Source organism: Poecile atricapillus, chromosome 4, assembly GCF_030490865.1.
Source record: "Poecile atricapillus isolate bPoeAtr1 chromosome 4, bPoeAtr1.hap1, whole genome shotgun sequence".
NCBI lineage: Eukaryota > Metazoa > Chordata > Aves > Passeriformes > Paridae > Poecile > Poecile atricapillus.
In genome coordinates, this window is record NC_081252.1 from 2,569,203 (window position 1) to 2,594,730 (window position 25,528).

Below are 25,528 nucleotides of genomic sequence, written 5' to 3' on the forward strand. Positions count from 1 at the left end.
ACTTGCGTTGTAAATGCCAAAAAAGGAAAGGAAATCTGCATTACGATTCAGCTGGTTCATTTCACTCCTTTGTTGGGCTCGGTTTTTGTGTGTGTAAGCATGGTTGCTGGTTTGGGACAGTGGCACAGCTTCATTTAACTTTGTAGGACAGGAATAAATACAAACAAATTAAACTGGAAGAACTCGGAGTAATTTCAAAGCTCTTGACCTAACTAGTCATATCTTCCCAAACTATTTTTGGTTAACATTATTAATGTCTCTACTTAATACGTGGACTTGATTATGCTGCATGATGAGGGATATCAGCAGTTTTTAATATCAATAATTATTTCAGCAAGATAATTACGTGAAGAAATGTAGACATCCTCTAAGGACCTCTGGTTTCTACTATCCCCTCCCCAGTCCTGATGTGTTAAATTGGATGTGGGCTGCAGAACTTGTGGGGGCAGGATAAAAGCAAGTTGTGATAAAAGTCATCTACACAGGAAGAAAAAAGGGATTTCCATAGTTTGCCATAAGCTGAATCTTACATAGGGTTTGATTTCTTGGGGTGAACCCATTTCCCTGATACTCACTTGAAACACATTCCTTAAGGAGCCATTCTTGAGTCTCCAGGTTCTGCTGTGATGGTGAATTTCAGGCAGTAACAGCTTTGCTGGTGTCTTTGCTGTTTCCTGCCTTGGGAACTAAAGGTGAGGGAAGTGGTAGCTAAACCTTCATATACTGAAAGGTTTCACAGTTTCACTTAAACTTTGGGGAGGCTGGAATCCAACTGCACATATCTGCAACGTCTCCTTTTATTATGAGACAAATACTTGAAAACTCTGTCCTTCCAGTGACAGTAATTCCTGCCCTGTTGTCTTGTATTTCTTGTTTCTAATGTGTGTTAGCATCACTTAGAGCAGCATGGCTTGAGACAGGGAGCTACTGCCTGGTGTCAAGGAAGATGAGTTGTGGGGCAAAAAAACCACATTTCTTTGGCTTTTTCAGGCCTTGCAATTGTGTTTTGCGTTCAGAGAGGGATAGAGTCCTCTCGTAGGGTGTCCTTTCAGTGAACTGCTGCTCTTAATTGCTCTGATGATGGGATGGGAAAGCTCTGACTAAGCCAAGCTACACGTGGCGTTGCTTGACGAAAAAATTTGTTCTCGCATTCCGGCTTTTTTTTTTTCTTTTTTTTCCATATCTGCTCATCAGTAGATGCTGTATTGCTGTGAAGAAGCCCATGCACACGTCAGCGTTTCATTCATGCCAAAGGGAATTCTGAGCTGGACTGGAACAGAGTAGCTGTTTGTGTGTTCATCCTGTCCCTCCTCCACATGTCCTCCTTCCCTTCTGCTGCCTCATCCTTCAGAGCAGAGCACTTGCCTGCTGTTGTGAAGAGCAGCCGACCAAAACCACTTAGAGAAGGGAAAGATTGCCTGCCAAATTTGTGTAAGAAAACATGTGGGCAGCTTAAAACTATTTCTGTTTGAAACCCAACTGGTGCTGCGCAATTCAGGCCACTTGCTCGCTGTGTTTTATGCTCAGTGGCCACAGTGAATGATTGAGTAAATTTGTGTGTTCTGCGGGTGGCTGTGGACCTGCTGCCTGAAAGGCACATGGCAGAGTGTGTGCAAGAGTGATCAGAATTGAGATCTGAGAGGTTTTCCTTTGTGCGGGAGCCAAGGAGGAAGAAACAGTGCTTAGGTGTGCTTTCAGTGTGTTGTTTTGAAGGCTTTTAATCCCCGGTGTTGTCTTGTAGGAGAGAAACACAGTTCTAGGGGGAGTGTGGGTTATACATAGTGGGCAAAGCAGGCAGACTGCAGTGGGAGGAGAACAGCTCTTCTTCCTTGCAGTGCTGGGGGAGATGGATGTCTGCCACTGACATGTCTTCTCCTCCCAAGTAGATCTTTGTTTTCCTGAGCACAGGCAGGGAGACAGTCTGCTGCCATGGAGGGGACAGACAGGGCTTGGGAGTGTGTTGTGTGACAGTATTTTTTGCCACAGTTCATTTCCCACGCTTCATCAACCCACTGTGCTCCTACTACAAAATACAATTCAAATTCTTCCTGATGAAACATTCTGTTGCCCTGGATTTGGTGTATCATCCTTTCAATGGCTAAAAAAAAGTGTGTGTCTTTGCTTCTTGCTTGATGTTAACCTGATGTTGTACAGGGGTTGTTAAAGCTTTGAGACACCACGGTGTTGGGTGACAGCCTCAGATATTGTAAAGAAAGCTCTCCAGGTGGCTTTTGGGCATGAAAAAATGTTCCAATTGCTACTACAGAAGTAAAGTTTACTTGTCCATGAAGCAGGGAAGGTGTTTTTTCTTAATTTTGCCGGTAACCGAATGACTTTGTGGCTGGGAGGGGGAATTCTCTGAAGCATCAGGTGTGTGTACACCCCAGATCCAGTTTGAGTGTGTGTTGTGTTCACAAAGGTTGATCGTGCTTTCATGGAACCATGGCATTACGAGCTCTTTTTCCCACAGCAGGAGTGCCTGGGGTTTGTCATGGCTGCAGAGCTGAGGACAGGTAGCCCTGCATGGTGGGTGCTGGTGGGTGCTGCTGCTGGGTTTCTACACATGCTGTTGGGAGAAAACAGAGATATTACCGTGGAAGGTTTGGGGAGGGCAAGGAGTTTCTGAGAGCTGGGAGGATGCAGTGTTGGAGTCGATAAGAGAGAGCATTTGGAATCAGAATAACTTGATCATACATTGAAGATGCTGAATCCTTTATTTCTGCTCCCGTGTTTCTCTTGTCCTGTGATCTGACCAATCTGTTTATCTCTATCTGTGTGTGGGGATGAAAGTACATGGACATGGATTACTTACTTGCCTTCTGATACTGCTGAAGCGAAATACTGTTGACTTGATAGCTTTGTCTGCATGTCAGATTTCCATGGAATGTAAGTCTGTCTTCTGTTTGGAATATTTGCGGTGGAAATGAGCATGTGAGCCATCCTCTGTGTTGATGATGAGTTTGACTGTAGGATCAGAATTGGGAAACAGACAGAAATAAGTCATCTGACAACAGTTAGGAACCAGGAGTAAGCTCCTTCTGGGAATTGTAGCTGCTGTACTACTGCTGTAGTCGCTTGCGGATGCAGGAGGAATGCAGCCAAGCTGACTAGGCTGGTTGCTGAAAGTCTGTGCTGGCTGAGAAATGCTTTCTGGCACATTCAGTGTAAAAATTGAGAGCATTTATTGTTGGAAGACTGGAAAAGTCCGTGGTTTGTCTCTTCTTAACCTTAAAAATGGAACATGCTCTGTCAGGGAAAACACACCATGCAGAGGCTTCCTTTTGGGAAATGTATTTTGCTTGGGTATAGATGATTTTGATTGAGGGCTAGGAGGGTGGTCTTGCCTGTGACTGACATGATGAGCTATAAATGCCTGTCCTCTTTTTCCTCTGGATCTGCATGGTTGCTAAGTTCAGCAGCTTGCTTGGCATGGGCTCTAGAGGAGCTTCTTTGATCTGAGGGCTGGCTGCACTGCAAGAAATGATCATGTGCTCAGATGGGAGAGGGCTGCTCCTGCACGGACACACTTAGTTCAGCTCTGCTGTTAGAAAATCTGGGTGAAGGCAAGGCCCAGTCTGCCCAGAGCTTTATTACTGCTGGCTTTGTCCACTTACAAGTTCAGATGTCGTGCTTCCATTGTTCAGCTGTGCCGAGCTACAATCCTTAGAAAAACAACTTGTTTCAGCTGGAAATGGATGGGTGTGCACAGTTCTGAGCTGAAACTTGGACACAGTGTGTGAGGCCGGGCAAATGGAATAGGGGAAAAATATTCCAGGGAAAGTATTTGTGAGAATTTGTTGCGGATTAGTGAAGGGTGGTGGTCTGTTGAAGCAAAGTCTGTGTGTGTGACATAGAAATGACTGCATATTGGGCTGTGAGCAGACAGCTCAAGGTACTGCACCTTGAAGACTCTGCAGGCAACAAACGTGTAGAAAAGCCCCTCAAGTTATAAAGATAATAAAATGTCACAGAGATTGCAACCTTGACTCTTGTAGAGACAGCACTGAAACAATGAATTTGTGTTTTTAACAGCTTTGGGGTTTCTTTTAGGTCTTCACCTTTTGCTTAGTTGTCATTTTAAAGGAAGATGCTTCAAGGGTCCAGGTTAGTTGCTGTGGATCTGCCAGTGTAGCAAGGTGCTTCACTGCATGCTTGCAGGTGTCTTGTACTGGGAATTCAGATCTGTCCTGGCATGTTCAAGGCAAAAGGTGAGTCCGGTGGAAAAGGAACGTGATTAACTGTTAGAGAGGGATTTTCTCTTTCTTGGGAGCTCACCTTCCTTAAACAAGGCTTAAGAGAATAATTAGTCCCTTGAAAGTAGGGCAGTGAGGAATAGGATGTAACAGTGCACAGCAGGACTCCTCAGTCATTTCTCAGCGGTGCACACATGGCCTGGAGATGCTGGTGTTGCTGCGAGTGAGGTGTGTTTCAGGTAGATGGCTCAAATCTTCTGTTCAGAGCAGAGTCATGCTTCATGTACTGCCCAGTTTTTAATTACTGAACTGACCAAGTCAAAACAACTTCATACAGCAACTACTGCAGAGCTACGTTGTTCTGTACTACTTGTGTCCTTTGCACTCCTTAGTTCTCACTACTGAATCCATCAGAACTGGCCATGTCATCTTTCAGGATCTGAGCCTGTGGTGATGGTCCTCGGGATGTGCTTATCTAAGGAAATTTAGAGTCCTTGAGCTACCTCGAGCTGAAGTTAGGCTTCAGGAAAACTCCAAAATGCTACTTCTGTAGCTCTTGTTACCGAGCCTGTGGCACAGCCTGAGGGTCAGAGGGAGCATAACCCCTCTAAGCTTTTCAGGGCTGTGGTGAGGCAGCTCTGGTTTGAGTGGCCCTATAAGTAATTTGTTAAGTGGCTTAGGTGATGCTTACCTCAGGTACTTGAGGGAGAGTCTTAGCAGGCTGCAGTTGTTCAGATGTGACATTTGGAGATTTCGGTAATAAGGGAAGAGGGTGATTCTGGTAAGCCCAGTGGCACCATCTCCTTCTTCATGGTTATGCTTTATCTCTGCTAAATAGATATAACAGTGAGGAAGACTTGACAGGTGACTTGATAAGGGTGGCAAAAACTGCCTGCATAGGCTCAAGCTGTCCCTTTAGTACCCCTCAGTTGTTGGGTGTTTTGCAGGGGTTGGTTTTTGTTTCAGTTGTGCAATGGCCTGGGAAGAGCCTTTATTGCAGGTGCTGCTGTTTCTCTGTGGCTCTGATGTAGACCACCACATCTCCAGTGATACATACGAGTTATTCATGTGCTGTCCAAGCTTTGCTTCTGCGGTCACTTCATTCAAAGCTTCTCTAAAAGAAGGGGCTTCAATCACAAGTTCAGGTTGAGGGAGGGTTGGGAGGAGACTGAAGGTGCCAACTTGTATTAAGGGCTTGGATTGAAAATGTGACAGCTTCATATTGTTGATGTAACAGTGTTGTCTGAAGCCCAGCTTTCATAGGCATGTGTTCTAGTGTGTTTTTTGATTCTGATATTTGTGTCTTGTTATTCATGTCAGAAAGGAAAATGTGTATTTTCCCCCCCCCACATAAATATGCAATTTGGGCAGGGAAGTTAAAATGATAGTGAGACAAGGTGTTGCTATTTTTACACTGGCATGAGATATTTCTCGCCTGAACGGTCGCAGCTGAATACCAGTTAATGCATTAATTTGCTTTATGTGGAAATATGCCAAGTGCTTGAAATGAGGGTTTGAAATGGAAAAAGAATATTATTCCTTGTAGTTTCACAGTCTTCCCATAGCTCCAGCTTTCAGCATGCCTGCCCCTCTCTGTTTTTATTGCTGTGTACGCTGCTGGGAATGCAGCGCGCAGAGGAGAGGAGGGAATTTTCCTGTGAATACCTCAGCACCTGTCTCGTCATCAGAAGCACACTGCAGTCCTAATGCAGGTGTCCCTGCAGCAGAGACTCGGCTGGTGCCAGTCGTGGGGACTGTGTTCTGCCATTTCAGCAGCATGCTGCTCCTCTCACCTCCCTTCTCCCTCCCCCCCTTTTAATTTTTGTAGCAGCAGCGAGAGAAATGGAGTGTACAGTTAAAGGAATAAAATGAAAGAAGATACTGTTGAGATGTTCCAGCTGCCAGAGCTCAGATTTGTGCTGAACGAGGCGTTTTGGTTTGGGGAGGGTCAGTGCACGTTGAGAAGACAACGGATCCGATTGTGTATCCCAGATAAGTGGGAGCCATCCTCACTGTGCAGGGGAGAGGTGGTGCCGTCAGACGGTGTCTGTGGTGACAGTGATGCTGTAGTAGCAGGGTAGGGCAAGTGAGAATCACACAGCTTGTGCCTCTTAGAAAATAGATTTGAGGAAAGCACACAAAAATCTGCAAAGCTGAAACGGAGTGGGCACTTGATCGTCTGCTGCACTTGGCTTCCATGTCTGCTTTCCCTTGCAGTGACCAGGGAGCTGATCTTTATCTGAAGAAAATGGTGTCTTGTGTAAAGAGTCAGAAAACCATCACGTATCCTTCAGGGCTATCTCACCCCAACTGGGGTGGTGGTGAGGGTTTGACCCATAGGAATGACAGGCGCTGCAGGAGCCTTGGCTTCAGGAAAGCCTTGGATGGAATTTTTTCTGTAATGCATTATTAATGCTGTGAAGATCTGCGTCTACAAGTGCCTTGAAACCCGTGTTAGTAAGTGGTAGTTTCACCTGAAAACGTGTAGGTGAAAAGGCAGAACCCTGTACTTGGCCTCAATAGTTTGTTTGTGAAAGTCAAAATCCATTCTCACTCTTGTATTTGAAGACATGTTTAAGCTAATTTCTCTGTCTTGAAGTTTCAAGTCAGAGTATTTTTTGCAGTAAGCTCTCCTGAAACTGAGATGGGCTCATGTATTTTGGAAGCATAAGAAGTGATATTCTGAAGGCTAAAATGGTAGCAGGGTGAGGGAGAGGAAACATCAAGTCCTTGCTGTAGTGTGGGGTATTATACATGGTAATTTGCAGAGGTTTTGGGTCGCCTATTTAAATGTTGTGTTTTGGATCCCAAAGTGAAAAATTGGTGCTTGAAATATTTGGCCCAGTTTGCCGCATTTCCAACGATCCTTGCTTTGTTTTGATTTACTCTTGCCTCACAAATCCCTTGATGTGCATCAAATGGTTAGATATAAGGCATGAAAAAGCCCTGGCAGTATCTTGCAAAGTGAACTTTGCTAGTTATTAGTCAGAGCTGGACTTTGTTCTTGTACTGGCAATGGGGGTTTATTTCCTCTTGTGTGTTCCACTTGCAAGGTAATAGTATAAACATTGCTATTTCTGTGTGAAACAGACCTGGAGTGTATTCCTGAAGTGAACAGTGGAAAATATGCTGTCAAGAAATGCTCAGTAAAGTACAAAGTGTAGATAGATAGATAGATAGATTGATTGATTGATTGATTGATTGATTGTTTTTCAGTGCAGTGTCTTGGAGGTGTGAGAGCTAAAATTGTTCTGGAGAGAAAGCAGAGATTATCTTGGATGGGAATTGCTGGAGCACCAGGGAAAGCAGAGTGTGGCTTTAGGTCAGGCATGAGGAGTTCCTCATGGAAATCAGGATTAAAACTGCTCACTGGAAGGGAGTAATTTTTAGCTGAGTAAGGGAAGAATCTGAAACTTCCTTGCCCTTCAGGCAGGGAAGCAGGGCTGAAGTCAGCAAAGTAGGGCTGAGGGTTATGAACTGACCTGGTCATAGTTGCGGTTTTGGTCTGAAGGTGGTTTTGCAACACCATACAGAGTTGAAAATTCTTACTAAATTTAATGCTGTCTTTAAATACTTTTTAGAGGTGAGAGCCTTTTGCTGCACTCCAAAAATTTTGGAGCTGGGAAAATTCAACTGTTAAAGTGGTTGTTAATTGGCAGTAAGTGCCTCACAAAGAACTGATTCAAAAGGAGTGTCAGGTAAGGTTTATTTTAGGGGGGGCGGTTTGCAACCCGGCTGTGGCCTCTGGCCTTGTCCTTAAGGTTCTTTGGGAGGGCTTTGCTCTGGTCCTGGTAGGATCAGTTTGGCACCCTCTGGGTGTCAAACACCAAAGGCCCATATGCCAGATTAAAAATTTAGCGAATTCTAAATTGTGTTCCTCGGCTAATATAAGGCAAAAGTCACGGGACTCGATCTGAGAAAGCTGAGACATGAAGTTGTCTTGGATTTTAAGACTGGAAAATAGGGGCCAGCCCCAAAAATAAGCAAAAATCCTGCAACGAAAATATTTCTTCATGAAAGGTGGGATTTTTTTGTATTTTAATACTTGTCTGAGCTAGTGTGGTTCATCCAAATCCGGTTTCAGATGCCTCTGTTTTACATTACAGTGCTTAAAAACACTGTAGCTTAAAAAATAAATCCTGTTAGGTTAATGAGGCCGAGTTGCTATTTCCCAGGTGCGTAGAGCTGTGTCTGTGTGCAGCCTGGCTGCATTTGTTCAAATGACACCTGACTGCAGTGCTCTGCTTCCTCCAAGAGCTCTGCACTAATGCTTGGAGCGTGTCAAGTGACAGAGATACCGTGCTGCCTTCTCAGTGGCCGAAATGCAGCTCAGAACTCATTTCCAGGGAGATGTCCCTGGGTGTTTGTCCAGAGGTGCCATTCAGGTTCTTCTGAGCAAGTGTTTGTGCTGGCTAATGGCAGCGAGTGCCCAAATGTGCCATTTGGGCGGCTCCTTGCTGCTCTGCCTCCACGTGGCGCATTGGAGATGGGATTTTAGCTTTTATACTTTAGACAGAGTGCTTGCTCTGGCTAAATGCTGGAAGGCAGGAGCACATCCACACTGAGTGCACGCAGGGTGGCCTGAAGGAGAAGGAACAGGGAATGGGATCGGCAAAATGGGCTCTTGGAATCAGACAGGGAACCTCAGATGGGAAGGGGAAAATTCCTTTTTACAGCCTTTTCTTAATGCTTCTGGGTTGTCCTTGTAGCAAAGATGTCATTTAGGAACGCTGTAACTCAGTGATAACCAAATGCTAGAGATGCTCTGTAAATGAGCAGAGCCATGCACTGATTAATCAGATGGACAAATAATGGGATCGAGGCATTTGCAGTGAGGATGGTGGGTGCTGGAAACCAGGTCTTTTCTGCCTTGTTCATAAAGCACGTGTTTAAGAGTTGGTTTTATTCTGATAGAGTTGAGCTCATTTTAAAGCTCTCAGGTACTGGAACTGCTGGCAGGTCCTTCTGCTGGCAGTAAGGTTAGAGTTGCTGTTTTAAGCTTGTGATGTTAATTTAGGTATTGTATACTCCTTTAGGTACTTAAGAGACTTGCCTATCTTGGTACCTTAGTTGATGGTGTGGTTCTAGAGGAACTGCTTGGTGTTTGGTACTGCCTTTCTTCTTCCTAAGAGGAGATGATGTGAAGAGACAGTTCTTTGTAAGTGGGATGTATTTTCCCTTCTCCCTCCCTCCCTGGACTGGTGTAAAATTAGGACGATGCTGATCCGTGTTTAGCTTTAAAAGCAGTGAATTAGGAATCAGTAGATAACCCAAAGCTTTTCTTCAAGTCCTTAATGCATGATAGTTGTTTCTTTGTTTGTTTCTTTGTTTTTTGTGGTTTATAAATGTCTGTGTAATTACTTGGGGTTTTGTTGTGTCTTCTTACTGTGAGGGAGACTCTTTGAGGAAGTTGATTCTTTGACCTTACTTTCCATCTGTGTGAGGTGATGTGGAGGCTTGGGTCCACAGTGGGGTCTGTGCTGATGGCAGTTTTATGTGCAGGTGGCTCGTGGAGAGGGATGGATGAAGTCAGAGTTAGCATCAGGAGCTGGATTCTGTCTCTGATTCAGCCTTTTGTGGTGGCAAGAGCCACGCCGGTTAGGGCAACTCAGGCGTGCTCTGTCTTCCTGCCCTAAGCTGGCGTTTGTTCAAGTGCATGTTCAGTATTTGGTGTTTGGTATCTTACAGGGCTGTCTTGAGGACATGGGTCCTGTTTGAGAGCAGCCAGAACTTGAGAATTTTGTTCTTCTGGCATCTCTTTGACAGTAGAAGCGTCAAATACACTAAAAATGGTTTTGAGCAAAGTAAAGCTAGGCAAGGACGGAACATGAGATTGTTACAGCAGGATGGGAGAATAGGAGAAATCTTCTAAGGGCTTATGTTGGGGCCTGTCTGAACAATTGGGTTCTGTCAGAGTATTGTTGGGTCAGAGGAATGCTGATGGAGCATGCAGATGAAATATTCTGATATGTAAGGTGGAGCATTTGTATGTTATTCTGCACTTTTTTTTTTAGTCAAGGGAAATAAAATTACATCTGAAGCCCTTTAAAGGAAATGTCTGTTTACTTGACCTGGTACATGGAAATGCTTTGTCTTTGTTTGTAGCTTCTGTGGAGACGGCAGGATTTTCTGAGAAACAGAAGTAGAGTTTTCCCTTCTACCAAAATATGGTTTTATTCCCTGTTTTTGATACACTGTGTCTTTATCATTATGCCTGTATGGTACTTGGTGTTGTGTGGAAAAACTGAAAAGACAAGTCTGTAACTCTAATACAACTCTGAAGGTAAATAACAATTTTGAAACTGCAGAGGAGATGAGAAGTTCTGCAGGCTGAAGGTGGATCTCTTCTAACTTGCAATAGAAAAGATTTTTACTCTGCATTTAATATTTAAAAATAGTGTAAAAGGTTTTTCCAATAAGTTAATTTCTTAAAATTGTTGTGAAATGTTTTCGGTGACAGCACACAATATAAACATTCCCGAACTTTATTGTGAGGATGTTTTCTCCCGGTCCCTCACGGATGTCTCGGTGCTGTGTTGTTTGTGGGTGGATTTCTGCTTCTCCCTGTTCTCCTTGGGTTGTTTATTTAATCACACCATGCACATATTCTTAGCTGGAAGGAAGATGGGAGGATTTTTCCATTTGAAACTTCAACTGCATAAAAGACCTAATTTTGGGGAGAGGATATGTGTGGGGGAGAGTAGTTTTCCTATTTTGACTTTTTTCTTAGCAAATATTTCATAGTGTTAGGAAGAACCACGACCAGCTGTTCGTTATTTCACTTGGAGGAGATTTTTTTTCAGTCAGTCTCAGCAGTTGGGATTTTGCATGAGTTGGGTGAGCCAAGAATCCTTCCGACGGCTCCGGAGTTTGCCTTTCCAGGGGCGAAATCTGTCGCTTGGCTCCCGAACGGCACAGCGGTTCCTCTGTCTTGCCGCAGCAGCCCGTCCTCTGGAAGAAGACAAATGGCAAGTCCTCAGATGAACCAAAAGAGCCCTAAAATAGTGTTGTGGCTGCAGAGAGCGGTGATGGGCAAAGGACCCTGGCAAGGCAGGGCTCCTTAGGACCGGGGAGGAAAGTAGGAGTTGCCTTGCAGTGCTGCTGGACTGTCCCCTCTTGGCATCAGAGCCGCTTTGATGTGAAATTGGAAGTCCTCCCTTTCAGCTGATGTTCCCAGATTTAGAGGAGGAGGGCAGAGAGGCTGCAAAAAAACAGAGGGAGGCTTTAGAGGTGCCCTTGAGATGTGTGTTTGTGTATTGCCAAGAGCTGACCAGAGGCTTTGTTTCTCAATGGTGGTGTTGAAGGCATGAAAGGAGGAAAATTGGGAAGTAGTTCTCGGTTCTTCCTTAGCAAACAAGGCATTTGGGTTGAAGCTGAGTGTGTCCTAGAAGTGTTGAGTGGGAGACAGACAGACAGAAGGCAGAAGTTGTGTGAGCTCCCCACTTGTGACAGGAGAATGGATGAGAGGCTGGAGGGACCTTCCAGGAGTCCTTAGATGAACTGCTTGCTCTTCTGGTTTATCTGCCCACATAGATGGATTCTTGGGGAATTTATCTGCAGGAATCTGAGCTTGTGATGCTCATGGGACTGCTTTGAAACTTTGGAGACACAAATGAAGCTTAAGAATAAAATAATTTTCTGTCTCAGCGAGGTATATTCCACGTGGAAACAGATACAGACAGAGGCTGCTTTTATCCAGAGGTGACTGCAGTTTTTAATTGTTGTGAGGGTGGCTGGCACATGTGATTTCTTTGTCGGGCAGACTGGCGTTTAAATTGATCTAAATTGACTGGGGCTTGGGTTTTGAAACTGGGAATTTTGGAAGGTGTTGAGCTTTGTAGGGGGACTTTTAGCTTGGTCTTTATAATTTGATAACTGTTTCAGTGACTGGCTCACAGGCTGTGGGGTGTTCATGGAACTCTGAGAGAAGTGTCTTCTCCAAACTACTTGCCCCAGTCATCCTCTAGCAGGCAGGATAATACAAATAAGTATTAGGGCTTTCTTCAAAACACTCAACTCGTTCTTAATTTCTACATAGTTCACAGCAAAAACAAATGGACAGCACAGGACAGTGGGGTCTACAGAAGAGTCTGGACAACTCGGCCAGTGTTTTCCGAAAAAGGCAGATAGATGGTTGCATATTCTATAGATCAAGGTCAGGAAAATGTTTTCCTGAGAAAGATGCTGTGACACAAAGTCATTTTGTAGTGGTGTTGATACTATGTGGAAAAGGCGTTGCTTGTCCTTTTGTTTTTTTTCTTTGGAAGTTGGATTCGGTGACCTCAGACCCAAAGTGAGATGCCTGAAGCCAAGTTTTTAAGTACTTCAAAATCAAACGCTTAAATAATAACCGCAGCTGTAGGTTTTTTGTGTTTCAAGTCTATTTTGGTCAGTTATTTAATTCTTAAAGCAGGTCTGTTACTTTTCAGGTGGAATCATTTATCTTGGATCAGGATGATCTCGAAAACCCTATGTTGGAAACAGCTTCTAAACTGCTGCTGTCAAGTACTGCTGATGGTGCTGACCTGAGAACAGTAGATCCCGAAACCCAGGCAAGATTAGAAGCTTTACTTGAAGCTGCAGGTGAGTCCCCGTGTCCCGTACAGGTTTAACCCCAGAGCCCTTCCAGGAGTCCCTGCTGGAATCACTTGTGTGAGGCTAATCCATAGGAGCACGATACAACTGCAGATTGTACCACAGGGTGGGTCTGGCCAGGGTGTCACAGGAGAGGAAGAAGTTTATTTTAGAGTATTCCAAGGTTTGGAAAATCAGAATTTCACGTGAAGATGCTTCAAATCGGATTTCTCCAGTGGTGGCGTTCTAACAGCCCGAGTCAAAACTGACTCCTGACTTGGGCTTGTGCCATTATGTCAAACCCTGAATTGCTAAATAGATTTTATTTTGTAAGAGCTGCTGGATGTAAAGTTGTAATAGTTGCTTATATTAAGTAGTTTCAGTAGCTGAAGACTGATTCCCTCTGTGGATTGGAGGGTTTCAGTCACGTGCAGCTTTTAACGAGTGTTGTAAACAGTTAAACCCGTGGTTTTGGAAGCTGTAGTTGATGGTGCTTGGAATGTTTGTGCCGACAGATCTCATAGGCTCAATTTCAACTTGTCTGTTCTCTCCTTTCCTGGCACGCATCCCCGTTGGTTGGGGAATGGCAGGAATAGGGAAGCTGTCGACAGCAGATGGGAAAGCCTTTGCAGATCCCGAGGTGCTCCGCAGGCTGACCTCCTCGGTCAGCTGCGCGTTGGATGAAGCTGCCGCTGCGCTGACCCGGATGAGAGCGGAGAGCACAGCCAATGCAGGGCAGACGGACAAGTAAGCCAGCTTTTGTCCTGGAGCTTTTCAGCACTTTGCTACTTCTAGAAGCGGTTTTTCTTGCTCTATCACTTGTGCTTGTGGGATGATGAAACTCTTACTCAAGTGGAATTGGTGCCAAGTTATCACCTGTGCTTCTCCTGCTGGAATGTTTGTGGACTGGCAGGTCTTGCATTAGAGGGTGAAGCAATTTGGTGCTGCTCAGATTTACGAATTGCACTCCAAGGAGTTTATTGTCAGCAACTATAGAAACATTTCTCAGCTCTTTGATAGTATGGGCCTTAGAACTGTTCTGAACAGCTGCAAATCCCAAAATGGGTCATTCAGTGATAGCCTGAAACAAGATTTCAGATAAAAAAAAATCTTTTTGGGAATTTCAGAGTGCCTTTTTAATTGAGGAAGGGAAACAGCCTCATGGGAGTGGATCTCCATAGTGGTCAGTGTCGCTCTGGGCCCTGGATTGAGCCTCAGCCAGGGAGTTGCTGCTTTTGCACTGGACTGTGGCTTTCTGTGTGTGATTTTGTCTTACTGGGGCATTCAGAGGAGAAAGAAGCAGGTTTCCTGCTAGGCTGTCTTTAGGCTTCACTGCAGTGGAAACAATGTTAGTAGGGACAATCAGGTGCTGCTGCGCTGGTCACAAGTTTGTTCCTTCTATCTGGAATAACTCCAAAGAAAGATTTCTTGCTGTAGGAAGACAGAGGTTCTTGGAAATCAAAAAAAAAAAGTCAACATGTAGTGAAGGGACATATCTGAGAACTGATTCTCCGTGTATTAAAATTGTATCTGGTTACAAGAGCCTGGTATTTTCAGCACAGGAGAGAAGGGAAGTTGTTAAGTTTCTTACAGGAGAAGACTGATGTGGGTGATTTGTTGTAGTTTACTTAACAGCACTGAACAAATAAAGTTTCCTCAAGATTGACAGGTGATTTACGTGTCCTCTGATCCTGGGATATCCTGCGTATATTTCTCTTGTAAACTTCTGTTAAAAATTAATAGCAGGAGTGGATATGGCCACGGCTTAATTTTCAGCAAAGCTAGCTGGGAAAGCTCAAGTGTAAAACTGGCACTTCTTTAATTAGCAGTTGGCATGTTTCTAGCTGGTGTTTCCTTTTTTGCTGACTGCATCCTCATGGCACACTGGAGTTGAGGCACAGTCCATTTCACTCTCAATGCTTTCTCCCTTGTTAGCCGCAGCTTGGCCGAGGCTTGTTCCGAAGGAGATGTGAATGCTGTGCGGAAGTTGCTCATTGAAGGCCGGAGTGTGAACGAGCACACAGAAGAAGGGGAAAGCCTCCTTTGTTTGGCCTGCTCGGCAGGGTATTATGAGCTTGCACAGGTTGGTTTCCTGGCACTTTGTGCTGTACCAAAAGAAATGTAAATCGGTATATTTCCATTTGGTGCACCTGGAAGGGGGTGTTGAGGTAGTGAGAAATGGCAGCTCACTGGCAGAGGAGTCTCACACATCCACTGAATGTTGCTAATGCGTTCTTGGTGCCTGTTTTCTGCAAGGGTGGAGGTTTGTTACTGCAGCGTTGCTGATCACCGTCTCTCTGGGCAGGTTCTCCTGGCAATGCATGCCAATGTGGAGGACCGGGGAATCAAAGGAGACATCACACCTCTGATGGCTGCTGCCAATGGCGGGCACGTCAAAATTGTCAAGCTGCTGCTAGCTCACGGTGCTGATGTGAACGCACAGTCATCCACAGGTAAGGAGGGCCTTGGGGACGGCTGCAGAGCTGGGATTCGTGGTGTGCAGGGAACTTGGCGTGGAAGTTTGGGAGCAGTGGCTGTCAGCTCAGCAAGGCAGAATGCTTTCTTGTGGTTTTGCCATTTAAATTCTCTTTTCTAAGTGAAACTCAATTGTTAGATGCAGATAAAATATTAGCAGGATGTAGAAAGGTGGATAAAGTCAGTTAGTAACTGGAAGGTGTTTGAGTGCATAGCATTTATTGTCACATTTTAAGCACAGTTTGGTGAGTTTGCCTGTACATGGAAAAGTTATTTGGTGGCAGGTCAGGAAACCCAAGGGGAAAACAGGAAACGTGTGAAGATGCCCCCCTTCCCCTCTTTCCATGGTCATTTGCTAGCCATTTGTGTTGAAGTGACCAGACTGGGAAATCTTGTAAGTTTTTGTAAGCTGGAAGTGGCGAGCTGGTGTGCAGTCAGCAGTAACTGATGAATGGAGAGCTGTCCCTGGTGAGGGCGAGAGGGGGATACCAGAAGACCCCTTATTTATTGTTTTAGTATTTTTTTCAGTGAAGGAGTTTTCTCAGTGGCAATACGGCCTTGGCCTCTAACTTTCTTCAAGGTGTCTTTCACAAAGGCAGGTTCTTTGACTGCTGTGTGTGGATCCATGCTGTTGTATTTATACCACTGAAGTTGTTTTCCTCTCCCCCTAAAGGCTGTGAACATTTTGGAACCAGCCCTTGCAGGGGCTTAGGACTTGATTTAGAAGCAGCAATTCATTCTGCTCCTGGTTTTGAGCTCTCATTCTTAGAGCGCCGTGTGCCCCTGCTGATTAACAGGAAAACGGATGGGGCTCTGCGACAGAAGCTGGGCTAGAAATGGGGAGAGGTGCATCAGTAGAGGCACAAGGAGATCCTCAGTCTGCCAGCACCGAGCTCCTTGGTGCCATTGCTTATTCCCCCCTCCCTGTAGTTCTTCACCTGTAGCCTGAAAAGCGCTGTTCCGTCAGGTATCCAGGGACAAGGGGTGGCAGGGGGCATCGGGTGAAGTTCCGGGTGAAGAAACCTCCGTCACCCTCTGTTTGCAACCCTGCTTCTGTCTGGCTTTAGGCAACACAGCCCTGACGTACGCCTGTGCCGGGGGCTACGTGGATGTGGTGAAGGTGCTGCTGGAGTCAGGAGCGAGCATTGAGGACCACAACGAGAACGGTCACACGCCGCTGATGGAGGCCGGGAGCGCCGGGCACGTGGAAGTGGCCAGGGTGCTGCTGGAGAACGGAGCGGGCATCAATACGCATTCCAACGAATTCAAGGAGAGCGCGCTGACCCTGGCTTGCTACAAAGGTAGGGGAGCAAGAGTGGAAAATGTCAGGGCCAAGTGTCGCTTCCAACATGGCTTCCTTCAGCCTTGCTGCCCCAGAGCAGGGCAGTTGAAAGGGTGGGAGCAGACACCGTGGTGCTCTTGTCCTGGCTGTGATAGCACACAGCACACGTGTGCCATATGTAAAATTACCTGTGTGCAGAGTCTGAGTATCGAGATCCAAACCTTTGGTCTGAGTTACGGTTACTTAGAAGATGCTCTGTTAAATCAGGAGAGAAGGAGCTAATGTGTTACATTACAGAATAAGGAAGCTAAGCTTTCTGTATTATAGCTGTATAATGCCAGGTACCTCCGCTTAAATATGGAAAAATATTTCATTTTGAAGGACTTGGCACTTGCAAATCATGCAAAGTTTGGGACCTTGCCTTTTAGGTGCTGAGGAAAAGAGACCTTTGTTTCCTCCCTTAGAGCACTAGGCAGCAAACTTGCAGCACCCCAGAAAGGGATGAAGGTGTTTAGTTAAGAGGCAAAATATGTTCCTACAGCCCAGCAGCTGCTGTTACAGCCACTTAGGAGATGTTTTATCAGGCCCTTGCCATCATGGAGTAGTTGATGTTGGTAGCAGAGGTACTTGAGTGGCACCTGTATGGAAACTGGTCTTAGTATTATTTATATTTTTTGTCAGCTACGCTGATAAGCTGCTGTGCATGTAGATGGCAGAGATACAAACACACCTTTCCAGAGTGGATTTTTTATGTTGTGACATGGACAGCCATGACCTTCATTAATACTTTAGATCCTTTCTGTGAGTGTTGAAATGTACTTTGTCAAGCAGTTTCTGTTAACTATTTTCTCCACACAGGCCATCTGGAAATGGTGAGGTTTCTGCTGGAAGCTGGTGCAGACCAGGAGCACAAGACAGATGAGATGCACACCGCGCTCATGGAGGCGTGCATGGTGAGAGACATAAAGCTTGAGCAGTGAGGTCTGTGGGCTCTCTGTTCTTCCCAAAGATGGAGAAAGTGATTCCTGTTAGTCTCCTTCGGCTACAGAAGCTAACTGTGATGTTTTGGTTCTCTTGGGAAAATATTTTATATAGGAATTTAGAAATGAAATAACTTTGTGGGGGAAGATATTCTGTTGTTGTTGAAATGCTTTTTAACATATCTAAAGTGCTAAACACAGGCAGTGAATATGGTCATAACCTGGCTTTTGGAGGCATGTAAAACACCTCGATTATGTTAAAGCAGTTTGTAAGCCTGTGTAGCCCTTGAAAGCAGGATCAGAAGCTGTTTGGGAAGCAACTAAGAAATGGAAGGGAAAATTGTTAATTCTTACTAGTGAGAGTGCTTTGATGTTGCTCCTTTGTCTATCTGAGGTGGTTGTGTTCACCTGAATATGGAACTTAATTGTTGAACTGAGATTTCATTTCTTAAATTTCCTTTTTATCCTTCTCTACAAATAGATTCCTCGTGTTGGGATTTTGATGGCATTAGCCTTGTGTAATGTCACACTGTGAACCCGTGGCTGTAGAGGAGGGCAGTAAATCCCTGTTGAGTCTGCCCTTCCCTGAAACAACTGTAATGGTTCTAAAATCAGCCATTGATGTCTATTCAAGGAAGTTAATGGTTTCAGATAGGGGAATGATTAACAGAAGCCATTATACTTGCTGAAAGTTGTTGCAAAGAAAGTCACGTAGATAAACAGAACTTGAGCTGTCCTTTATCTCACCCTGAAGTCTTACCAGAGGAGCCACATAAATATCCTTGGTGAAGGCCTTGCAGCCCGTTCCTGGGATATGATGGTAAAAATTACCTTCTTTGACGTTGCAGTTGCCTTCTCATCAGGATATTTTTGTGGTAGAGCTATGGATCAAGCCCTCCTTTCCTTGCCATTCTCTCCTGCCCTTTCAACTCCTCTAATAGACTAACAAAATTCCATCAGACCCACAGAGATGTTAAGACCTAATTTTTGTTAAAGATGACTGAGCAGTAGGAAAAAACTCTTCCTTGTTTCTGCAAGAAGCTGTTCCCAGGGAGGCAGTTCCACGCCGGTGCTCACAGCTGGCAGATAGTTGAGAGTCTCATACCTTCAGCTCTGCTGACCAGCGAAGGAGCAGCTTTCTCTGGCAGTATTTAAAGACCTTGCAGTGTGAAATGAAGCAAAGCAAGGACTTCCATCTCAGCATGTTGTTTGTGCAGAAACAGTTACTGCCCTTCAGTGGCACAAGAAAACTTCCTTCTCTGGCACAGCATTGAACGTGTGCTAGCAGAACTCTGTATCTGTGGCACAGCCAGCGCAGGTTCTAGGAAGGAAGACTTCCGCCCGAGAGTTTTTTTAGGCAGCAGTGTATATTGATTTCATGCAAATGAGCTGTTGGACAATGGCTCTTGCCTCGTGGGAGCAAAAAGCAGGTTGATCTAGTTGGCCTTTCCTCTTGCTGAAGGACTGGTGCCCACAGAGCTTCACCTTTAAAATGCAGCTGGTGCTCTTGTGAAGGTTGCTCAGGTGACTTTTTCTGATCTATGACCAGTTGGAAGGCTTTTCCTAGCTGTTGTAGGAGAGCTCAACAGCCCCACCCCATTGCAAGGTTTATTAAAACAAGGATCCACTTCCCTTGTGTGGTGAAGCACTGGCAGTTCTCCTCCTCCAGGCTGCTTGGCCCACATAGGACGCTTTGAAGCAAACCTTGGTGCTGCATCGTGCCATCCTCATGGTGGATCAGGGGTGAGCAGTGAGCTGTCTTGCCAGAGCCTGATGGATGAGGCACCGTCTCTGCATTTCCCTGAGGAAAGGTTCTTTATGGAGTCTTGGAGTTTTTTTCCCTAAAATAGTACTGTCATTTCATGTAAAAGGTGAATATGTCCTAGTTAATGTCCTAGATATTTTTCCGAGAGGAAACCGTGTTTTGCTCCCTGGATATCGGAATAAGGTATGAAACACTTGAGAAAATGAAGCGGAAAAATGTCAGATGCAGTTTGGTATTTTGTCTGGAAAAGAGCTTTTTGGAGTTGTGGTTTCCAGCTTGGCAAGGACAGCTGTGGCTGCAATTTGCTGCCTCTTAGGAATTAATCTGAGATCGAGGTGTGCTTGCCTCATTCAGTGACAGCATTGGGAAAGCCTTGTGTTCCTGGTGAGTGGCTGTTTATTTGCTGCAGCCCTCCACTGTTTTGTTTGTCAGATTGTGCTTCCTCCAAGTCGGAATGGTGGCCATCTCCTCATGGAGAAAACCAGCTTGGAGGGTTTATGCTGTTGTTGGAGCGCAGCGACCAAGCCAGTCTCTGCTTCTCCCTGAACAAAGCAGAATGGAATGGCAATTGGATGTGTCACTGTCAGGCCTCCAGTGTAAACACGGAGCTGAAAAGCCGCTTCAGATAGTTCCTGAGTTCATGGCGTACTGAAAATATGATGGAGATCCTATGCTCAAGTATTTTTAAAGGAAGAAAGCAAACTTAGGAGCTACCTTTTGGTAGAATGGTTTTGACAGCCCCATCACTGGAAAAGCTGTTCCTGGGACGGGTGGCTCCCCTGGGACGCGTGAGGAACCCCTGACAAGCGGTCTCGTTTTGGCTTTTCTCTTGGATGGAGAAAGTAAGTCTTGACTCTGCTGTTAAACTGAGCAGTGAAGTAGTTTTGCAGGAGTCCTGAGGCAAGCCAGGTCAGTGTGCACGGCTGCTTTGTGAGCAAGGGAGGAAGCAAAAGGATCTCATTGTTGTTCTTGGGGAGGAGACAAGCTTCTAAAATGGCGGCGAGCTCCTCCTCAACTTTCTGGGCTTTATTCTGGAGATTCCCCTGCCCCAAGTGAGTTGATCCCAACCACCTGAACTTGAGTCTGATACAAAGCTGTCCGGTTTGTTGCTTACACCATTGACAGAGAGGTCTGATACCTGGTTCACAGCACATACTCAGTAAAACATGCTCAGCATTTCTACAGGTGCCTCTTAAATAGGGGATCTTATGCTTTATCTAAACACGTAGGGAAAAGGTTCAGAAAAACTGTTCAGCGAGTTTACTTGTATTTTTCGACTCATTTTACTCACTCACTGCTTTTTGTGTCTTTTGAGGGAATTTGGGTCTGTGACAAAAAGCACAGTTTCTCCATTTGGTCCATCTTTTGATCTTGTTTGTTTGCTTTTCCAGGATGGTCACGTGGAAGTGGCGAGATTACTTCTGGACAGCGGAGCTCAGGTGAACATGCCTGCGGACTCCTTCGAGTCTCCGTTGACTCTGGCGGCCTGTGGCGGGCACGTGGAGCTGGCAGCTTTGTTAATTGAGCGTGGGGCTAACTTGGAAGAGGTCAATGATGAAGGATACACACCACTGATGGAGGCAGCTCGAGAAGGCCACGAGGAGATGGTGGCACTGTTACTTGGGCAAGGTAACTGCTGCGGGGCCTTCTGCGGGCTGGAACTCAGCAGGCAGCTGCAAATGTTGGGGAAAAAGCTCTGAGTGTCTGTGATTTTTGTTGTCTTTGGTAATAAGATGCCTTGTGCCTATGGAAGGGGTTTGTCTGCTGATCCTGCCTTCTGTAACTGGTGTTTTGCGTTGTTTGAAGGAGCAAACATCAATGCTCAGACAGAGGAGACGCAAGAAACCGCATTAACTCTGGCTTGCTGCGGAGGGTTTCTGGAGGTGGCCGATTTTCTCATTAAAGCGGGAGCTGACATAGAGCTCGGCTGTTCCACACCTTTGATGGAGGCTGCTCAAGAGGGGCATTTGGAGCTGGTTAAATATTTATTAGCTGCAGGTATGGAGTCAATTTGTTAACGCTTTTGTAAAGGCCTAATCGAGGAGAAAAATTGGAAAATACAGGAATGTTTTTATATAGAATATAAATAAAGAAATATGGACTATTAGAAAAATCATATATTCATTACATTTTCTTTAGCAACTTATTGAAGTTGACTCTGAAGGGCTTTGGAGCCCAGAGTAATTTCCTGATTGGACTCTTAATTTAGCTTTTGAAGATGGAGTTGATGTGAACATGTTTGGAACATGTTTGCACTTCGTTTTTATTCCTCTAGAGTATGATCTAGTTATCAGTTTAATAGATGCTGGATTGGAAGGGGGGAGTTGAATTTGCTGTTTAATCCTGTAAAGATTAAAGGTTGTATGTTTTCTGTAATGCCCACGATAAAGCTTACAAGGTTTTGTCCTTTGTGTTTCAGGGGCTAATGTGCACGCCACAACAGCAACAGGCGACACGGCCCTGACGTACGCCTGTGAAAACGGCCACACCGATGTAGCAGATGTCTTACTTCAGGCAGGTGCAGATCTGGTAAGTCATTTGCTTTCTTTAAAAAAAAAAAAATCTAAGTATGATATAAAATTGCCAGCATCTGATATTCCTTCTGTTTGTTTCTATGTTGATTGCTGAAAACTTTAGAGGTTCTTTAATGTGTTTTGGTGTGTTAAATTACCCTAAAGTGCTTAGGTCAGTTACAGTCCTCTGGTGATAGATGTCTAAAGCCATTCCAAGCCATTCAGGGTTGCCTGGACAGGAAAAGAGGGGATTTCATTCTTTTGACGTGGTATTGGGCTTTGAATTATTGAGTTGATTCTGGGTTAGTCCTTGTACCTGTAAATCTATTCTATTCCTTATGCATCAGACAGCTGACAGTCTGTTTGGTGTAACTGTAATGCAATTAAGATGGAGGATTTTAAAAACTGAATTTTACTTGTCAGCAGGCTTGTACTCCAGTGTGTTATCAAAAAGCAATGTTAAGCGTGTCACAGGATGTCCTGTTTAACTAAAATCCCCCTCGTGTGTCCAGGAGTCACACCTGTGCAGAGACAGGTGGTGAATGGTTCATCTGCCTTCAAGATACCCTCAGTTCGAATGTTAGCCAAATATTTACACCTAAGTTTGTGAAACACTAAGGAAGGATGTTCCCTCTCTAGTACCGATCCATTCAAAAACCCATAAGGCCGGCTTGCCTCCTTTCACATGCTACTTTGGATTTTGAAGCCTTTCTTTATCTGCTCTAGGAGCATGAATCAGAAGGTGGAAGAACCCCTCTCATGAAAGCTGCCAGGGCAGGTCATGTTTGCACTGTTCAGTTCTTGATTAGCAAAGGTAAGAGTGTGGAATGGTTTGGGTTTTCCTGACATAAGAAATACTTCAAGTTAAGAACATGTCACAGCTACTGTAACTTCCTTGGATTTGTTTTAAATATCCTAACTGAAGTAGGCAAGTGATTCTCCAACTAGGCATGTAGTGATTACCTGTAGTTTCTGCTGAGATGAGTGGAACTGTGCCTAGTTGTAAAAACAGCGTGTTTCAGTCTTTAATTCCTAGTAAAAGCAGCAGTAGTAGGGATCACTGGGGTCTCCATGCCCCCAGTGCAGCTTTGGAGCACTGTCTTTGGGGGCTGAACTACAAGTGCAGGTTGGTTTCCATATTTTGGCTATAGCTTGCTTGATGTCTCAACACAAACCTGGAATTTCCATTTTCTCTCTCTCTTGGGCTGATTCTCATGAATTTTTCTCATCCCCACCTTGCATGGAGTAGAACATCTGGCAGGATGGAATTTCTCCCTGCGTAGGTGGCAGAGTAGTTAATTCTGTTACATTTGACAGAGGTGAACCTGTTGAAGTCAGTTTTAGCTGATGTTTCTTTCCCCTTCTGTTTTTGCAGGAGCAAATGTGAACAGGACCACAGCGAACAACGATCACACTGTGTTGTCGCTGGCCTGTGCCGGGGGTCACTTGGCAGTGGTGGAGTTACTGCTCGCTCATGGTGCTGATCCCACACACAGACTCAAGGTTTGTCCCTCAGCTGCCTCATTTGCCCCTAAAACTAAGGATACCCAACTGAAATTTCTCCTTTTGTATTCTCCACAACTGAGCCAGCCTGTGCTGGTTTAAATGGAAGTTTGCACAAGCAGATGCTCTGCTCACGTACGCATTGCTGGAGTTAGTGCAGGTCTCTTGATCATCGTGAGTAGGAAGGCTGCCCTACAGTTGTAAAGCGCTGATTGTGGAAGAGGAGACAATTTTAAAGTACTGTTTTGGTTTTTTGGAAATATTTGATCAAGTCTCTAAGTTTAGATGTGAACTTGTGGAGATAAGAGTATTTGCTAAAGCAGAAAGCAGTCACATAGGTACTGTGTTGTGTGTGCCAAAATGCTGCAGTGCTGCTTTGAAGATGCTCTTCCCTAACTCTGTGACCTTTCCCTCTTCAGGATGGATCGACTATGCTCATCGAGGCAGCCAAAGGCGGTCACACCAGCGTGGTTTGTTACCTTCTAGATTACCCAAACAACTTGCTTTCTGCTCCTCCGCCCGATGCCACTCAGCTGACCCCGCCATCCCATGATCTAAACAGGGTAAGGTGGCAGGGCTCGTGATCTGAGGGGCTTTTTTGCGCTTTCTTACTTGGGAGTTGAAAGGTGAGAGAAGAGTCAGTCATGTCATGTCATAAACTGTAGGTGAGCACACTGAAAATCGCTCAGAGCTGTAAGGGGAGTGGGGAACACTTTTGAACATTGTGATGTAGTGCTCTCATCATTCTTGTTGTTCTCTGAGTATTACTGGAAAGGAAAAAAACGAGGGTGGGAAAAACCAGCAAGTGCTGAGGTCTGCTTAAATGGGACTCTTCAAAACTGAGTTTATAGCCCATAGTGGCTTGTATTTGCCATACTGCAGTACAGCACTGTACCATGCAGAGGATAGTTCATCAAGTAATTTTTTGGGTGAAAAATGACAAGTATGTGGAGGTGACATGATCTCCAGGTGTTAATTACCAAACTCAGCATATTAAAAACCACATCAAATGTTCCTAGTCACCATTAAAGTCTACTTTTCTAACAGAATTTTGTTTACCTTCTGTTGAATTGTAACTAGCACGGAGTATGAGAAAAGTAATCTGTTAGTATCCGACGTTTTAGGCTCCTCGAGTACCAGTGCAGGCGCTGCCCATGGTCGTCCCACCCCAGGAGCCTGACAAACCCCCTGCTAATGTCGCCACAACCCTTCCCATCAGAAATAAAGGTCAGTCGTAATTCTGCAGCTTATTTTCTAAATATCCTTCCTCGGTAGAAGGTAGAGGCTTGCACTTGTAGCAGAGTAGCTCCTATGAAGAGTGTTTATGGCTTCAGTCAAGGCAACTGCAATTTTTTTTTTTTTTTTTTTTTTTACTTTTTTAAGGATTCGCTTATCCACCAAGTATCAGTCATCTTAACCTGTAACCATAAAACGTCAAGAAATCTGCCTAAGTAAATAACGTTAAAATCTCTAGTCTGACGCACTGAACTAATGCAAAATGTTACCCAGAAGTCTATAGAAATTGGAGAATGGAAGTTGCAAAACCCATGTTAATCTCCATATCACAGTTGATTTGATAACTTGTGCTTCCTTAGGGTAGTAGTCTGGGAGTGGGTTTGACTAATTGGATTGAAGGCGGAATTTCTTGTGCAGTAAAATCTTTTTAGTCTGATGTGGCTCAGGTCCTCCTAGGACTAAATTTGCATCTATTTTGCTCTCGCCATTTTGACGCTTAATGCTTTCTGTACTTAAGAATTCTCTTCAAAAACCAATTTTTATCAAGCATCAGCAGTAGCAAATACAGGCGTGCATGTCCTAAAATTAATCCTCTGTGTACACTTGTATTGTTCTGGAGATACAGCGAGGATGGCTGGAAGAAACTGGGCACCTCCACTGCCTCAGATCCTGAGTTTTGATTTGCCTTTCGCCCTTCAAAATTAACCGATTGTTGCTTCTCCACCTGGTATGGCAGAGCATGTCAGCTGTGTTACTGGGGACTTCTGCATAAAAGACCAGTTGGATTAGTCCATCGCTTGTTCTCGCAGGAAGGCTGAAATGTTTGCCTTGCCTGGGCAGAGAGAGAGCTGAGTTTTGACACAGGCAAAATCGTGTCTACTCTGGATAGAACCTAGTGGCTAAAGACACCCTGTTAGATCCTGCTAAATCTAAATGACTATCCTGGGTTCTGGCACTCTTTGTCACCTGAGCAAAGCTGGATACCTGGAGCGAAAGGATGCCTAGTT

The 25,528-nt window shown here is 44.9% G+C and overlaps 1 protein-coding gene across 2 annotated transcripts in view; it reads left to right on the forward strand.

Annotated features, from left to right (window-relative positions):
- ANKRD17 (ankyrin repeat domain 17) overlaps positions 1-25,528 on the forward strand; it is a 70,680-nt gene that overhangs the window by 22,939 nt on the left and 22,213 nt on the right. For both annotated transcript variants that reach the window (XM_058837187.1, XM_058837188.1), the window contains exons 2-14: positions 12,623-12,776; positions 13,358-13,514; positions 14,703-14,850; positions 15,073-15,220; positions 16,310-16,543; positions 17,383-17,477; positions 20,661-20,898; positions 21,076-21,267; positions 21,689-21,798; positions 22,509-22,596; positions 23,158-23,285; positions 23,705-23,848; positions 24,410-24,512. In XM_058837187.1, the coding sequence (XP_058693170.1) occupies positions 12,623-12,776; positions 13,358-13,514; positions 14,703-14,850; positions 15,073-15,220; positions 16,310-16,543; positions 17,383-17,477; positions 20,661-20,898; positions 21,076-21,267; positions 21,689-21,798; positions 22,509-22,596; positions 23,158-23,285; positions 23,705-23,848; positions 24,410-24,512 (1,939 nt within the window). The remainder of the gene's footprint in view (positions 1-12,622; positions 12,777-13,357; positions 13,515-14,702; positions 14,851-15,072; positions 15,221-16,309; positions 16,544-17,382; positions 17,478-20,660; positions 20,899-21,075; positions 21,268-21,688; positions 21,799-22,508; positions 22,597-23,157; positions 23,286-23,704; positions 23,849-24,409; positions 24,513-25,528) is intronic.